Source organism: Sabethes cyaneus, chromosome 2, assembly GCF_943734655.1.
Source record: "Sabethes cyaneus chromosome 2, idSabCyanKW18_F2, whole genome shotgun sequence".
NCBI classification, from domain to species: Eukaryota; Metazoa; Arthropoda; class Insecta; order Diptera; family Culicidae; genus Sabethes; species Sabethes cyaneus.
The window spans coordinates 72,759,369-72,777,718 of NC_071354.1; the positions used below are offsets into that span (position 1 = coordinate 72,759,369).

The 18,350-nt window shown below is 39.5% G+C and overlaps 1 protein-coding gene across 1 annotated transcript; it reads right to left on the minus strand.

Annotated features, from left to right (window-relative positions):
* Positions 1 to 8,308: 8,308 nt before the first annotated feature.
* On the minus strand, positions 8,309 to 18,107 carry LOC128735560 (sodium-dependent nutrient amino acid transporter 1-like). The gene is made up of 6 exons (XM_053830043.1): positions 18,018 to 18,107; positions 10,015 to 10,303; positions 9,732 to 9,957; positions 9,305 to 9,676; positions 8,616 to 9,244; positions 8,309 to 8,562 (listed from the first exon to the last, which is right to left on the minus strand). The coding sequence occupies exons 1-6, from the start codon at positions 18,105 to 18,107 to the stop codon at positions 8,309 to 8,311; spliced, it is 1,860 nt and encodes a 619-aa protein (XP_053686018.1).
* Between the last annotated feature and the right edge of the window lie 243 nt (positions 18,108 to 18,350).

An 18,350-nucleotide genomic window follows, 5' to 3' on the forward strand; every position in this document is an offset into this window, starting at 1 on the left:
CGCACGATGTAAACGTGCTAATGTAAACTTATTATAAGTACTGTATCCAAGTAGTAAACATTTATTAACTAACAAAGTTTCTGGATCTATGAGCGAACGTGGAAATTATGAACCATGATGTTTTTAGCTTGGTTGACGAGCATCAAAGAATTGTTTATAAGCAAGTGTAGTCAGTAATAGGAAATAGAAAATAAAACATTGAAAAGACCTACTTTACTTATTGGTCCATATCCGGTCCGGTCCGAAAGAACAGAGAGATGAAATCAGAGATCTCCATGGCCAACGATTGCCCGCCATGGCTTTCGTCATTACAAACAGCCCGGATGTCGTTGGCTTAGCAGCTTCGTCATGAACCTCTAGGCCAGTCTATTTTTTGTTTACTCAGCTCAGTCTATGATATTTTTTCATTGCAGATTGTAGTCTCCTAAAGGTTTACCTGATCCGCTTCCACCTACGTTTTAGAATTTCTGTTGTTATCGGCCGTTGCTGATATCGACGGTGGAATTTGTTGGATATCCAGTTGTCTGAACACCAGGTTCGTATCATTTTTGGTAGGTAGCGATCAGGGATGCCTTGCCGGTTTTACCGAAAAATGGTATTACCGGTATTACCGAGCTACTTTCCTACATTTTTTACGTTGGCGATTTAAAAAACAACTCAAAAAAGCTTCATTGCTGTTCAAATTGTTAACGTGTAGAGTAAATTTAATTTCAAGACTAAAAACTCTGAAAGTAATAACCTAAACATATAATTTGTACACACGGGAAACAAATAAATACAGCCATTCCACAATTCTGGATCACTCATAATTATTGGTCACTTTCGACTTGAACTGCTTAATTCCGTCTTAAAATTGCTCATTGATTGAAGAAATGATTTTCAATAGCAGATAAATTCATCTTGTACTGCTAAACAAGTCTATTGTACACCCAATTCTTTTTTTACACGGGGGATGCGTTCCGTGTAAAAAAAACCGTGCAAAAAAAAATCCGTGTTATTTCGAGAAACCGTGCAAAAAAAGTCGTGCAAAAAAAATCCGCGTACTAGAATCCGTGTAAAAAAAGAATTGGGTGTACAACTGTTGTTGGTGAAATTTTAGAAAAACCGTGTTATTTCGAGAAACCGTGCAAAAAGTCGTGCAAAAAAAATCCGTGTAAAAAAAATCCGTGCAAAAAAGAATTGGGTGCCTACTTAAGATAGAGCAATACTCTGTTCAGCAATATTATGGATAATAATTTTTAGAGTAAAATGGCTCATACATTATACATAACATTTTCAAATTTTGTTTTGTTAATATTTGTTACAAGATGATGTGGTTGCAGTTAAATAAGAAAAATCGATGCACTGAGTCCTGCAGGACAAGGGTGCGCGACGTTAGGCATACAGACAATAGGCATACGGACGTTAGGCATACGTGCGATAGACATACGGACATTAGACATAATGGACGTTAGGCATAACGGATGATAAGCATAATGGATGATAGGCATAATGGATGATAGGCATAATGGACGATAGGCAGAATGGACGATAGGCATAATGGATGATAGGTATAATAGACGATAGGCATAATGGATGATAAGCATAATAGGCTATAGGCATAATTTAAAAAAAATCGCTTTCCTACTAATACGTATTTCGCACTTGAGTCAATCATCACAATGCAACACAATAGTGCATTACAGTATAACAAGAACCGGAGCCACTCATTCAACATAAAGTCACATAGCATAATGCTGCTTGGCATTACGTCGTTTGCCAAAAAAACATCCATGGGACCGATTGGCAGAAAAACACATAGCATAACGACTTTTTGGTAGAATTCCGTAAAAAATGTTTTACGACTGTTCACAGGCGATTCAAACGAGATGGGCGCAAGCCGCAGAGGTTACCGGCGTGCCACCGTCGAAAGCGATAGCCACTGCGGGGCGGCTTCCCACAGCAATCACCTCTGTCTAGCTTTCCTTGGTACCGGCTTTTGTTAGTTTTCCCTGACCCTCGCATCGCCTCACCGAGTCGGTATCGAATGGTCGAATATTAAATAACCGAAATTCAAATGGCCGAATTTCAACAACTGCCACTGAAGGCCGAAATTGTATTTGGCCGTATTATGAAGGGCCGAACCCTTATATGACCGAATCATAAAAGATCGAAACACGAAAGAAAAAGCCCCTACTTGCCTAATCTCATCAAAAACTTTTTTTTAGAAAAACATCAAATGCAAAATAGCATTTCGTAAAACACTAGCCCCTAAGTTCAAGAACAACACACTGTATCTTATGTTTTATTTTGGTAATTATTTATGGTACAAACAGTTTCTTTCTCTTAGGCGTCGCGTAAATGAGTTACCCTCATTTTGAGGTGCGAGACCTATTTACCGTGTGAGTAGCAAATATTTCCTCGATGTTTCAGGCATTGGCAGAACTAGCGCACATTTCTAGGGGGGGGGCTTTAGTGCCTGGCATTTTTCTCGACCATTGTTTTGGTTGGCCAGGTCCATTTTTCTAGGGGGTGCTAAATCTCTCCTAGGGCCGGCTTAGCCCGGGCTGCGATTCTGAACGACAGCGCATCATCCAATACCATGCAGAGCCGCAGCGATACGGCTTGGTCAGTGCAGCAGCATCGACGACCACGTGGATTGGATCCCATCTTTTGTTCCGGAAAGTCGAGTGAGTTGGTGTTTAATAAAACAACAAGTTAATAGTGAGACAATAGTTTGATTTCTTGATTCCGAATTAGGCCCGGAGCCGACCCTGAGGACTTTCGAGTCGCTCACGGAGTACTGGAAGAAAAAAAGAAATCTAGGGAAACCAACCCCAAAGAGTCACCAGTGGTTCGACCAGGGACTAGGGGCTTTGACGAAAGCCCTTCAGGCTGAGCAGCAACAAAACCAACGGCAGATTGCCTAATGTCCTTTATGCCTTCCGCACGTCCACGTATCATATCACCCGTAAAGATCTACCACAATAGATCTTAGTGCAGTGGTCTCGTATCCCATAAACAAAAAAAATGTCCATTATGCCTATCGTCCAGTATGCTTACCGTCCATTATGCCTAATATCCTTTATGCCTATCGCCCATTATGCCTATTGTCCATTATGCCTAACGTCCATTATGCCTAACGTATTTATGTCTAATGTCTATTATGCCTATCGTCCGCATGCCTAACGTCCGTATGCCTATCGTCCGTATTGACCAAACTCGTGATTTTAGTCATGACCTTGAAATGCGGTCAGACATATATCAATATTTTTTTGAAACGATGATTCTACAATTGATGAAAGGACGGTAAGAGAAAGTAATGAAGGATTTTTTGAGAATGGAGGGGAAGAGTGGAAAGGAAGGGGGGGTAACAGGTAGCTACGCTTAACAAGTTGTCGTTGTGACTCCTATCTTTTGTCCAATGCTGGAAGGTGCATGGGTCGAACCAAGCTATAATCAAATTAAAACCGGATTTTGAACCCACAACACCTGCCAGGGCGTGTGGCTCGCTGGTACCCGTGTACCTTTGAACCACAGAGGCGCTGGACCAGCGTTGTCGGATGTTGTCTGGAACATCAAAATTATCCTTGATAGTGAAATACTGGTGTGCCGGAATCTGGTTGAAGTCCGCTTTCACGTAGGCCTCGTCGTCCATAACGCAGCAGTGTGGTTTCGTCAGCTGTCGATCGTATAACATCCGGGCACGGCTTTTTGCGACCGTATTTTGTTATTCGTCACGGTTTGGGGCCTTCTGAAGCTTGAACGTACATAATCCAGCTCGAATGTTGGCCTTCTGCACGTGCATGAAACTTTTGCTCAGATTAAGTTTTGACGTAGGACTACGTCTTACGGCAAGTTTTGAGATAGGGTGTCATTCCAAAAAATCGAAAAATGCGAGCGTCACGAAAAATGAAAGGTTTTGAGCGCTAATAGCTCAGCGGTTTTCCGATCGATTTTCAATATTCTTACACCAATCGATTGGAAAATATTCTAAGAATTGACCCAAATGAAGAAAAGTATGAATTCTTGATGTTGAAACTATTGAAAAATTAAAAATAATGAATCTATGTTTTACCAGAATTCTCGCTTCGTGATTGGTTGGAAGATTCTTTACGATGTCTAAGCCTATACCTAGTGATGTCCGATTACTTCTCGATTAATCGAACTAATCGATTATCTGTTGAAATAATCGATTAATTTTTAATCGATTGCTTTATGTTCCGATTATTAGATAATCGATTACCTGGTCGATCGATTATGCCGGATTTTTTAAAATTTTATTATTCAACAATTTCTAACAAATTTAATTTATTACAGTGGCTGGCGCTTAGCTACTAAATTAACCACACGTGATTAGTTGGTTTCGCCTAGTTGGTTTCGAGGTATGATGCTGATCTAACAAACTGGTCGTCGTATTCGTATGTTCAAATCTCGGCTAGGCGATGCTCCTAGATAGAATCAGTAGAGTTGTTGCATTAGCTTCGTAATTGTCCTAATAGCCCTTTAATAATACTGATGTGAAGTCTGTCGATAAATAGGGGTCAAGTCTTAAGCCTGGTATCCAGCTGAAAAGAAAACAGCTCAAGGAAAAAACCTGCTATTTACCAACGGTGTGGCACGCTAGAATTTCAGCATAACGAACATCTATTTTCATTCCACTTTCACCAAAACTGGATAAACTGTTGTCGTATTTGCACTCATTCAACAGAAAAATATTATATGATGTATAATATATTACAAAACCGCAATCCGCAAGAATATTCATAAACTGCATAAATAATCTTAAACTGCCATCATTTGGTACAGTCAGCAACAAGTTTTGTTACCCGATTTAACATTGCCTTAGGGCGAACAGGCCATTTTTCGTATGCCAGTGCCAGTGATGTCGGTTACGCACCAAATATATGGGAGATGACAACCTTGCCATCCCGTTGCTATTTAACGACCAATCTGATGGAGTTCTTTTAACATTAGTTGCATATGAATCAATTGAACAACAATGGAGATAGAGCCGAAAGTGTAACTGCAAGTATCCTTATTTTTGGTATCGGGACGTAAAGGTTATAACCAATCGATTATTTCGACTAATCGATTATATAGCGCCGATTAATCGATGTCGATTATTGGCCGCCCAAAAAGTAATCGATTATTAACTAATCGATTAACTGGAAAAATCGGACATCACTACCTATACCAATTTGATATCTGTGCTTGGGAAGTAAGCCAAAACAAGTGACAAAGTTTCCTCATTTCAACAAGATTTTTTAACACAGCGATTAAACCTAGACCATCTTGATGTCCTTGCTAGGGAAGTACGCCAGAGAGAGTGATTAAGCGCCCTCGTGCCAACAGATTTCTTACGAACGCGATTAAACCTAGTCCAATTTGATGTCTGTGTTAGGGAAGTGTGCCAGAAAAAATGACAGAAGTTCGTTGCCCCAACAGATCGCAAATTCTTTACTGCGAGGCGAATAAACCTCGGCGAATTTGATATCTGTGTTGAAAAAATGTGCTGCAACTGTAGTGTTCGGTTATAATACGACTCTGTATTAATACGCATGCTTGCCGTTTCATTAGAAGTGTAGTGAAAAGCTGTGCTGTTAATAAAATAGGATTGAATTGGTGAAATCCCTTCAACGTGGGGAATCATGGGTAATAAAAACAATCTTTAATTTCAGTAAGGTAGCAGGAAAGCAATAGTTTGTGTTATTGATTTTGTTAAATTGTTTTCAAATGCAATCTTTTGAGAATTGAACGTATGCAATGTTACTACTTTGATAAATGTTACATACAACGCATGTAGCATGTATATATGTTGCATACAGCACGTATATATGAAGAATCGAATGATTACAAGTAGGATTGGGCAAAATTGCCGAAAGTATCGATAATTGAATATCAATATCAAATCCGCCGCTTTATCGATACCGTCGATATATCGTCCGTGAAGCATCGATATTAGATTTATCGATACTATTTAGGGCGGCATTCTGAGATTAGGAAATGCTACACAAAAAAGGGATTCATAAAAATTAATCAATAAAAACAAAGAGAGCAAAGAGAGTGCCCCCAAAACACGCACGCAACGCAACACTCGCTCCAGTGCAGCTCTATTTCGGACACGTCGCTTTGTACGGAAAACCTCACTCGTGCACCACCTGCCACAGCTGTTCGCGCCCGACTGAATCGTACGTTACCCCGGAATCCACAAAAATATGATGGATTGCACTCCCGACACATCTGGATGACTTGCCGAAGAGTAAAAATTTGATCCGTTGTAACACCTCCATCAGGCCCACTTTGTACTCCCCTTCGAACTCTCCTGCCACCGGGGATAGACGACGCAACAAAATCTGGATGAGTACCCTGTTGGTTGCTTTGACCAGCGTTATTCTGCGGTAATTACAGCAATCTATCCGATCACTCTTTCAGTAGATGGGACAAACCACTCCCTCAATCCACTCGTTCGGCAGCCCTCTCCCAAACTCAGGGGTTTCAGGGAACCATCCAGTGAGGTGTCGTTGCTGGCGGTTCTTGGCCATTCCTGCAGAGTTCCGCCGGGAGTTGCTCCTTTCCAGTTCTAGCTCTTCTAGATTTCTGTCCCACTACTGCCACTTTCATCGCTATTATGGCGCGTGGAAAGCTGGAAAGTCTTTTGTAATGCCGTTAACACCCAATACTACTCTCTGTGCTAGTGTGCTCTCTGGTCAGTTCTGAATTACTGAAAATCGCGTATCGTATGCACTTACTGTTCAATAAGCGTTAAACATGTAAGTGACATTGTTCAAGGTTTTGCATAAGTGTCAATTCCAATAAAGTAAATTTGAGAATAAAGCTTAGTTATGTGAAAATAAAAGAGTGCGAAAAAATCCTTAAAATTTTGCTTTCTTGAGCATTTTCTGCACTCAAAATATATTTTATGTCGAAGTTACCTGAAAAGTTATGTGAATATTTTCCATTCAGCTTTTCCTGTACTATTTACGTGATTTTCAGGTAGTTCGCACGCATACCAATGTGTTAACGTGAAAATCAGATAGATGTTATTATTTTGTCCAATAACAACCAGCTGAAAGTCACGTAAATCCCTGTAGAGAAATTTACGTGATTTTTCACGTGGAAGGGACGTGTGGATTATTTTGAGTGTGGCCTAGTTTTAGCCTATAAAGCATTGCACGCAGATGTCAGTGCGTTTTTTTCGTTCCAGGTTTGACAGTGTTGTGGGGTTTGTTTTGATTACTTATTCGCAACACCCAGAAGCAAAAAACTGCAAAAATTGCAAAAATATATGTTGTAAAGAACTGCTATCATTTTCCTGCTTCGGAAAAGTCGGGCATTTCCGGTTTCCGCAAACAAGTGGAACGAATTACAAGTGATAAACCCACTAGCAATAAAATTAGGTTACAAAAGGAATTAAAACAAAACCCACAAAAACGTCAAACCAGAGTTGAGGTTAGGCACCGTGCAAAGGTTTATATTTTTTCAGCTGCATATCCCGCTTTATCAAAACAGTATCGGGGTGAAATTATCGATTTATCATAATATCGACGTCGCAAGTATCGATAAAATATATCGAAATATCGGCCTTCGAGTATCGATATCGCGGGTATCGATAAGGTATCGCCCAATACTAATTACAAGCATGAATACATGCTACAATCACTACAAAGAGACTTATGTAGTCCTGCGTCACCTATATATGCGGTCGTGTCTTGTACACAACCCCTCTGATTTTTTTGCCACATCTCGAACGGAGGAGTTTGGTTTCCGGTCAAAGGCACAACCACGCGCTTGTGATCCTTGACACTATAAGGACCACTTAATTTTCCGCATCTGGGTCTGTGATCAACAATCCTACGTTCTTCGAACCATTTTATGACACAAGAAACCGTAGCACTCGAGGCTCCCAACATTTTACGGTTGGCACGATGTGATGTGATTCTTATTTCCGATGTACTCGTGCAGAAGTTTTTCGCGAACAAGCTGTTCTTTCGACGCCATTTTTCATCAGATAAAAAAACTCGCACAGTGTAAATAATGCACATTGAACTAAAATTTCAAATAATTTACCCAACGGTTCAAAAGCTAGAGCAATTTCCGAAATCCGGAATCATATCTATTAGGCCATTAGACTGTTCTGTTAGCCGAGAGGGTGAAGCGCAAAGAACCTTGATGGGGTCCATATATATTCATTTATAGCTAGTTAAGTATTTATTTATTGCAAAAGATATTTCAAATTGCTTTCTACAGTCAATATCAGTTGCTACAGTCATTGGCACAATAGTTTATATTTGAGGTAAACTTAACAAAATATATATAAACATCACATCTAATTAAATATTCTCTTATGAATAAACTTCCCTAATCTGAATTTTTGTTCCGGTTCTTGGAATTCCTTACTCTTTTCAATGGATAAATTGTACAACTCTCGGATAGCTTCATTTTCTGGTCCCCAATTTCTGGTTGGTTTGAGAGCATTTCGAATTTTTCGCCAAAGTCCATTGCGCTTCTGTGTAATTACCGCAAAAATGGCCCAAAGCGGTAGCTGGATTACGGCGAACGCATAGACGCACCATCCCATCACTGAAATCACAAAAGTTTTATTATTTTAAATTAGATAGAATTCGAAAACTTACCGTTGTACTCGACTGGAACTTCGATGGGTTTATGCTCCACAAAACTGCCGATTAAAATTACAGTTACAACCAGTGGTGCCACAATCGCCCAACAAATTCGCCAGAATTTGCTGGTATCAATTTTAAGCATAAATTGAATATCTTGACAAATTCGATTTACTCCATAGATCCAACTGAAAGTGATCAACTCCATTAAAGCCAACGTAAGCGTAACATATTTGGCTCCATAACTGTCGAAGACATCCAGCAAATCCAGTCCTCCAGGGGCCATGTAAATTGTACTCAAGCAAAACCCAACCACACTGATTGTACTGGCCACCTTCCAATTCGGTAGCTTCGGACATTGGTCACGAACAGCCGTTATTATACTGGTAACCACCCCGAGATTACTGCCGATACCGACGATAAACAACATCAGGAAAAACAGGATCGAAAAAAGTTGCGGAAAGTATTCAAACTTGGCGATTGCGTCGGGGTATGCTATAAAAGTTAGACCCGGTCCCTGACGAACGACATCCTGTATGTTCTCTTTATGCGTGACATGTGCAAGATTTCCAAGAACTCCAAATACGATGCAACCTATGATGATGGAGGTGAACGTGTCCAGCCAGGAGATGATCATGGCATCTCTGGGAAATACAATTAACATAGTCAAAAATAAAGTTTTAACACTTTAAATTTGATCTTACCGGTAGACATTGTTCGAGAAATTGTTGAATGATGAGTAAGCAATGATTCCACCGAAACAAATGGACAACGAAAAGAAGCACTGAGTCACGGCTTCCATCCAAATATTTGCCGTAAATAGCTGATCCCACTTTGGGGTGAGAAAAAACATTATTCCCTTGAATGAGCCTTCGAGTGTGCAGGAATGAATAAATAGGACAAATATAATGGCATAGGGGAAAAGGGCCAGGAAATAGGCTGCCTTTCCTGTGCTGCGGATTCCTTTGATCAGAATAATCGACACAATTATCCAAGAGAAGAGCAGGCATAGCGTCAGATTCAAATCTGGAATTCCGAGACCTTGATCTAGCGAAGTCCGATGCATCACCGTCTTTCTGGAAATGTACTTTTCTAAATTCACAACCTTTCAGATGCTTCGATAAGTCTTACGTAAAATACAGCTCAGCTGAAACGTTCATACTACTTAGCATCGGATCGGTTGCGTTCGGGAATCCCCTGAAATCGGAGTTGATACACCGGCTCCACGAAGGATCGCACTTGCTCCATGGCAGTTCACTGCTGAATGATGCAACCAAATAACGTAACGTGATCGCCAGAACCGGTGTGTAGTAGGTCATGACAACAAACATTGCTATCGACTGACCTACGCCAACACCTGAAACGACAGAGAAAATTTAATTCTCATAAAATAATCAGAATTTTTTTATTTTACCTCTCATAATTGGCGCTAAATCGTAGATCTTTACACAGCCTCGGCTGCAGAACTGGCCCATCACCATCTCCAGATAGTAGATCGGTCGACCAATGACGAATAGTACCACCAGATATGGAATGAGGAAAGCCCCACCCCCATTTTGAAGAGCCGTATACGGAAACTTCCAAATGTTGCCAAACCCAACGGAGTACGCTATGCAGGAAAGCATAAATTCGACACCTTTACCCCATTTCTCCCGAGCTGGCGCACTCGGGATTGCCACGGTGATGGCGATGCCATTTACTTGCTGTTGGGAAAGTAAAATTATTGAACGAATTAGTAAAATTGTTGCAAATGTCATTTTCTAAAAGATGGAATCGAGCTAATGAACCGTGGATGGAATGAGCGATGTGAGGAAAGGGAAATATTTACTAGTGGATTTATTTTCGTTTTGTGTACCGTTTGTGTGCTTTGTGGAATGTAAGTATACTTAGCATTAGTTGAGCTTCAGGGGAAATTTATTTGTCGTGCATTTCGACTGCAGAAAACTGATTGAGAGTTAAATTCACTGCATGAACTCGGCTGGCGGCTTGAGTCAGAGCGGCAAAATGCATTACTTTATAGGTCATGCGGCGGCAATTGGTTTGTTTTTGGCATTGAGCCAAATACCGGTTAGAAGTTGTGCAGGATATTGAGCTATTAGCATTGATGAGTGTGATTCTTTAAATTGTGGGATTACCCGGAGGCGCCCACGCGACGATTATTATTCAATCATTTCGTAGAAAATATTTTGAGAGTTTGGCTTAATTTTATTTGAATACTTCATAATCGGTTTCTTGTGTACATGAAAATGTATGGACTAAAAAACCCTTCGATATTATAATATTTTACGGTCTAACATACACAAAGAATACCAAGAAAGGGCAAAAATATCTCCAATATTGTAAAAGATTTCAGATTAATTGAATAAAAAACTTTTCCCATTAGAGTAACCTCAAATTAGAAACTAATTTGCATTAGTAGCTAATTTTGCACAAATTACATTCAAAATGTTACTGTTTGATGGCTTGCTTGTTCATTTATTAAATAACTAGCTAACCCGACAAATTTCGTATTGCCACAAATTAAATTGTGTTGTACATAAATCGTGAATCTCGGATGACCTTTGTCACAATCTCGTGTTTTGCAAGTTTCTGAGAAGTTCATGGGTGTTTTAATATACAAATTTTCCTCACAGTAAAGTAGAAAACAACTCCCCCCATCGCTCAGCCTGATAAAATAAAGCGGATAGTATTTAAATATTCGTCATCATTACGAACCATTTCGCCGAATACCATCTTGCGGAACACCATGTCTCGGTTGACCATAACACGAAATATAAAGTTTCGCAGAATACCATTTCGCGAAAAACCTTACGCGGGATGTACCATTTCACGAAAAATCTTTTCGTAGAAAGTACCATTTCGCAGGGGTGACCCAACTGAAGAAAGTAATAGAGGTCAGTAGAACTAGGAAAATAAATAAACCTAGATAGAGGCAGCGCTTCCGACGACAGGTCGTCGGCAACACTCGCGGCCTATGGCCGTCTCGCGCTGAATTATCTAATGTTCCTATTGATAGTTTTTGGTGGTCTTGTTATTGATTAATTTTTTATGAGTCTAAAATTTCTCGAGTTTGATTAGTTTTTGAGTTACGCAAAAATTTCTGTTTTATTTGTATGAGAGTTCTTATCCCCCTACCACAGGGATGAACGGTCTCAAACCATCATTAAAAAAAATCCTACCTCCAAAACCCCCCACATGCCAAATTTGATGCCATTTGCTTGATTAGTTCTAGAGTTATGAGAAAATTTGTGTTTCATTTTTATAGGAGCCCCGCCCCCCTCCCCCCTTCTGAAGCAGGAAGAGGTTTCAATTCACCATAGAAAAAATTCTTGTCTCCAAAAACATCCACATGCCAAATATGGTTCCATTTGCTTGATTAGTTCTCGAGTTATGAGGAAATTTGTATTTCATTTGAGAGGGAGGCCCCCCTCCATCGCCATTGCCATCGAGAGAACCTTCCCTAGTCCCAAAAACCTCTGCATGCAAATTTTCACGCCGATCGGTTCAGTAGTTTTCGATTCTATAAGGATTACAGGGACAGATAGACAGATAGACAGACAGACAGACAGAAATCCTTTTTTATAGGTATAGATTTATACTTTTACAGCATTCCGGTGCATACGTGTCTATCGTGTAAATAATACTTGGCATCATCATATCTATCTAGTATTTCTTCATTATTACCAAATGATGCGACAAGATTTATTTTACACTATTTTTTATATTTCTTGGACACTTTTAATGAATCATTATATTTATCAGTTTCCAGTTTTGAGTTGGAACTTAAATTTTAACACTATTTTTTTAATATAGGCTTTCAAAGATCCAGGAAACTAAAAATCGTATTTCTCTTTGTTTTTTCATCGTTCAAATAGGTAAAAGATTCATCATCACCTTTTCGTCATCTTTCCGTCGTCTGTTCGCTGTCTTTTTATCGTCTTCAGTCGTCTTTTTAGTTTTATCGTTTGAACGTCTTTTCATCTTCTTCTTATCATCTCTTTGTTTTCTTTTCTTTTGTATTCATTGTTTTTTTTTATCTCTCTATCGTATTTTGGTCGTCTTTTCATGCTCTTTTTGACATCCTTTCGTCGTATTTACGTCGTCTATTCGTTGTTCCTTGACGTCCGTTTTTGGCATTTTTGCATCATTTTTCAACGGCTTTTTGCCGTTTTTGTTGTTTTTTGTTAAGGTATCTTTTCGACGGTATTTTGTCATCTTTTCTACGAGTTTTTGTCATCTTTTCATCGTCTTGACGTCGTTTTGCCATTTTTGACGTAGGACTACGTTTTTTTACTATACTGGGACCGGGTAGCACTTTGTGAAAATGTGAAAATAGAAGAGTAACGTTTGAATGAAAGATTTCAAATGCTAATAACTACTAAATTACTGAACGAAACCGGATAATTTATATGTCGTTGGATAGATAAAATGACCAGCAATTTTATGGAGGGCGTAAGAGAGGGGGCTCCCATACAAATGAAACACAAATTTCCTCAAAACTCGAGAACTAATCATGCAAATGGAACCAAATTTGGCTTGAATTTATTTTATGATGGTTTGAGACCCCTGTGGTAGGAGGATAAGGACTCTCATACAAATGAAACAGAAATTTTTGCGTATGTGTCATATTTTCTGCTATGCAACAAGCGGTAAATTGTAAAAGTAAACTTGTAAAACCTTCTCGGAGGAAAAGGCAGTGAATCGACGCCGCCAACTTACGTGCCTGTTGCCATTCATGTCAAAAGATAAGGACATTCGAATGGCACGTCATATTTACGATGAACGTGCTTTGGCTTTAATGTTACTTGTAACCAATGGCCCTTTTATTGTAGCCTTTAAAAGGCTCGTTAAAGTAAGATTATTGAAACATGTCAAGCTACGCATAATCATACTTAATACAATAATCTGTGGGCTGGTCATTCATTACTATTTCAACCAATGATGTACACAAGTTATTTTTAAAAGAAATCTCTATGTCGCAATGACGTTGTACCATGGGCGTAGCGACGGGGTGGGGGGCGTTTGGGGGTTCAAACCCCCCCCCCCCCCCCCCCCCCAGACGAAAATTTGTTCTATACTTTCAAGCTAAAAATTTCACAGCCAGCTGTTTAGAGCACAGGAATATTTACAGGGCATGTTGTACGATCCTCATCGTCGTCAGTAGCAGCTTAGAGCCGGGTTGGTTCTTACTGTTTTGAAGCTCTATTCAACTCGATCTTGGGTTACTCGTCGCTCATTTCCTCGGCGTCTCTGAAGGCGCAATTTTTTTATTTAAAAAATGAAAAATGAGACTTTAGACCTGAACGAGCTATCTCGCACGTTGAGTCCCTCTGTTCTGGGTGCCGGTGGGGTTGTAGTGAAAAACTGTTTTCCTTACGACCTGTCCGGTACACCGTGGCTTACCGATTATCGCCAAATGTACGTCTCCCAAGCAGTATCTAACTTTTTTCAATGGGGCTTTCAACCAGTGGTTGTTTCGCCCCAAAAGCAGTATCTATTACCCTTGATTCATGCACCTCCGCTGCTCTTAGCTTTCAGCTTGTACTCCTCCAAATGTCGTCCGCAAAGGCGCGTATGCCCTGCATCGGTATTGTCAAATCTATAAAAACTATCGGTCTAGTAGGGGTTTCGTACGGCGGCTTATGCCTTTTGATCGTAGCGTTTTGCGAAGGGCAAAGCAGGTTCGATGTCCTGTTTGAATACACCGCTTGTTTTATCTGAGATTGAGTGCGACGGAATCTATTACTGGATTCTCTGCGAGACAAATAGCTTTGTTAAATGTAAGAATATTAGAACAATGTAACGTCCGTATAAATAGAATACTGTTGTCCGAGATAGTTTAGTTTAGTTTAGGCTTGATTACAGGTTGTTTACTTTAGTCCTTAATTAATTGAATTTTATTCGATTTGAATTTTATTCGATGTACTTGAAAAACAAGACCAGGCATCAGACACTTCCTTCCTTTCTAAAATAGTTTACGTCATGACCGTGTATAGTCATATACGAGTGAATTAAAAAAACACATCCTGTGGTGGTTTTAACCGTTATGTGTGCAACTGGGTAACCGGGTACCTTTTCAGTTTTAAAATAGTTATAACTCATTCAATTTAAAACATACGTCATTGAAATTTTGCGACATCGTAAAACTCGTTGATCTTAAGTAATTGAGGTTTTTTTGGTGCATATCCATAAAGCGGATTAGCAATGAGAGGCACTTGAATTTTTTTATTACGTAGGAGGGCGACAAGGGTACCCGGGTACCCATGATTTGCTATGTTCATAACTTTGGCTATCTTGAACCGATTTGGATGAAACCAGTGGCATTTGATTCGTACATTTATCTAGTTTTGATTCGATGAAGCGTTTGGTCATCAAATGTTATGTAGTTCCCGGGAATCGGTAATTCCGGAGCAACGTCCAGTAAAACGTGGGAAGCCGCTTGTTTTGAAAGAATATCAGCTTTCAGCAAAGCTATTAGCTTTGAACTTGACATTGTGGACCCTTTTTTCATCTTATTATATAAATTGGTGACTTTAGATCGCATTGGCCAAGAAAAATTGGGTTCCTGTAGGGTTACAGATGGCCAGTTGGGTGCCTAATCCAATATTAGAATTGGTTTAGCGGATCTCTTAGATGTTTTGAACTAATATGGCCAGTTTAGTACTGATTAATAATGTCGGAGCTGGTTCCAAATGTATAACGGATGGTTCTACGTTTTGAACTGTCCTGATAATGCTAGGCATTATCTTGAATCCTGTGGTATCATCTGTGACCCGTAGAAACCGTTTTCGAAATAACCAATCAAAATACATCGAAATGTAAAAAATATCACCTACCGAACTAATTCCAAGAACTTTAATACCCATATTGCTAGGTTTTACCTCCAATCCTAGACTGGCCACCCATGACCCCACAGGAACCTACTCCGGGATGGCCAACCTGATTCATCTCATTATATGAAATAGTTCATTGTATGAATTTTTAGTGTTTTTATATCCGCATGACTGATTTTCCTGCAATACAATCAGTTATCTACCTCACAGCGGACACTCTGTCGGAATTCCGGATTTTCGGGCCCCGTATGTCTTTTAATGGCCAAATGACCAAATAATTCATAACTAGATAAATTAACGAATCAAATGACACCTATTTCATCGAAATCGGTCTAAAATTGTTGATGTTATAACAATATCAATTTTGGGTACCCGGGTACCCTGCTAAAGGTGTTTTTTTTGTCGCACACATAACGGTTAATCACAAGACTTGACGTGCGACTGTCAGCAACGCATTGCTTGTATCTATTGAACTGATCGAGTAGATAATAGTCCAATAGATAATAGTAAAAACAAATCAGTCATACAAGAATAATATTGTCGCATAGGAAGTGTGTGGTGCATATACGAGGAATGATAGTATTGCGAGAATAAAACAGAATTAGGTATTAGACAACCTAATATAACGGGTGGCAGTAGTTTAGTGAGTAAAACATTCGAGTGCGAACCAAAAGAGTGGTGGCTATTTACAAGAATGGTACTTGCTCGAAGTGTGTTGGCAATGCGTCCTGGGAAAATTGGCACTGGCAGGAAACGACTCTGGGCTAGAGCAACCAGGAGCTTCCAAACTGCCTTCCAATAAGCATTCCAGAGCTGAATATTAGATATGCCCATCAGCAGGAATCAGTCGAAGAAAAACGCAGACGGCCTACTATTCACTTGCACAAACATAATTGTTTGTATTGAGTTGTTTCCTCTAGATGTATATCATAATAAAACAAAGCGCTAAGATTTTTTCTGCTAACCTTCCACATCGAAATACAAGTATTATGTTTTATTAACACGCACTTTTTGTCATATGCAATTTCCATGTTCAATCCAGAGCCAATTGTAATATCCATGAATTGCTATTGCTAAATATCTTGAAATACAGGAAAAACGTTTTACGATTTAGTTGCTTTTTTAATTTGCTTTAATTGGTAAATTTGGAAGAATAAACTGTCAAAATCTTGTTTGTTAATATGATCAGTGGTAAAGCACAATTATCTACCTTGTGGTTCCAAAGGCCGCCCTGGCTCATCTTCCAATCCAAATCAATTGAATTAACTATTTCAGTAATTTTTTTGCCCAAAACTCACGCTGCAAACGCAAACTACTCTTCATTAAAACTGGTTTAACATTTGTGGAAATTATAGTACGTTCGAGGAATACCCAGAATATACTCATGCAGATTTTCTGGGGTCCCCTCATGGAAAAGTTCGTACTGTCCTTGAGAAATATTAGAAAACAATGTTTCAGATTACTTTGCTTGCAGAACTAGGATTATTGAATGAGAATCATGCAATTGCAGACCACACAGTTAATAGAGCATGGAAAAGGAGCAATTTTTGTAGGGCATTTTAATAGAAAAACAACAAGGCATAATTCTATCTTCGAGAAAAAATAACTAAACACCTAAGTATGCTTATGGTAGGTAATTGCCTGCGAACTTTGTTCGAAATGACATTCCTCATTGCAAAATATTTTATCGAGTCTATTGAACTTAAATCCCAACCTCCTCTCAAACAGAAAACTAGATTTTTAATAGGAGGATACTGATAGTTAGCTTTTAGAAAAAAAAATTGAATTTTGTAGTACAAATGGTTTCCACAAACAATCGATGTAGTTGAACTATTATAGTTCAATTTCATTTTCCTTGTAAATAGGATTTTAATTCGTTCGTTCTTTCATTGTATAAATTTCAATCTTACATTCGTTACTGCCACACAGGATTACAAAAATGGAACAGAGGATTAACCAATTAATCGCTCATCAGCATGATTTACCGAACATCAATAGGGTTACCTCCTTCGATAGCAGCGTCATTTCCGATGACGAGCAACGTGCAGTTTCATTCAGCTGGTCTTCAGCCATGACCAGGTACAGGTTCTATTTAAAATTCGATATGTCGAGTTCCAAAAATACTTATCCGCAGTATATAATTAGGATGTTGTACGTCTCGCAATCGATTGCGTCACACTGCACTACACAAATCGATACATAGTGATTTCCGACCTTCACCGGAACTTGGCGCATTCCGCCTCTTTGAATCTAATTGAGTATATTCTTGGCTTACGGCCAGGACCAGTTTCAGCTGATCAACTGCCGAATCACTACCAGCACTACCCGGAATCAACTGGACTGCTAGCCCATGCATTAGTCCTATTACACGGTTATAAAAACAAACATCTTAATAAAGCAAACATTCAAAACCCCTCGTGTAGCTGCAAACACCACAAACCATGGATCTCAAATCTCGCATAATCCTCAAAAATGACTGCCCGATGACTGGTGTCTGTTTCGAATGTTAGTATTCAAAAGAGAAGTAAGATTGATCTTCAATGATTCGATGATAACGGCGATTGGAATTCACTCAGCTGCGTACACTAAGACCGTTGACGATGCATTTACTGTTCTTACTGCAGAAATCTCTACGTGGAATATTTGCCATCATGCCAATTCGTTGACTCGTCATGCCTCTGACAGGCAGTAATCAAATTAACCAGTAAATTTAACACTTCATGGTAACTTTCTTTTCCACGGACGCACACCAAGAAAACTCGCGCGACGGAATTGTTTCCCTGTGCACCACTTATTGCCTTGACTCAGAACCGGCTGATCCCGAACTAAACGTACAACTGATCGATAGCTGATCGTGGTGGAACCGCAGAATTCGATCGTACTTCGAAGGGATTCGGCCCACTGTATTCACACAAGG

Bases quoted from the DNA above. Each gene is read 5' to 3' on its own strand.
- LOC128735560 (XM_053830043.1), bottom strand. From the start codon at position 18,107: ATGACGAGTCAACGAATTGGCATGATGGCAAATATTCCACGTAGAGAT. The intron at 9,958-10,014 runs GTAAAATAAAAA...CTGTCGTTTCAG, and splicing joins TTTAGCGCCAATTATGAGAG to GTGTTGGCGTAGGTCAGTCG. The intron at 9,677-9,731 runs GTAAGACTTATC...GTACATTTCCAG, and splicing joins TCAGCTGAGCTGTATTTTAC to AAAGACGGTGATGCATCGGA.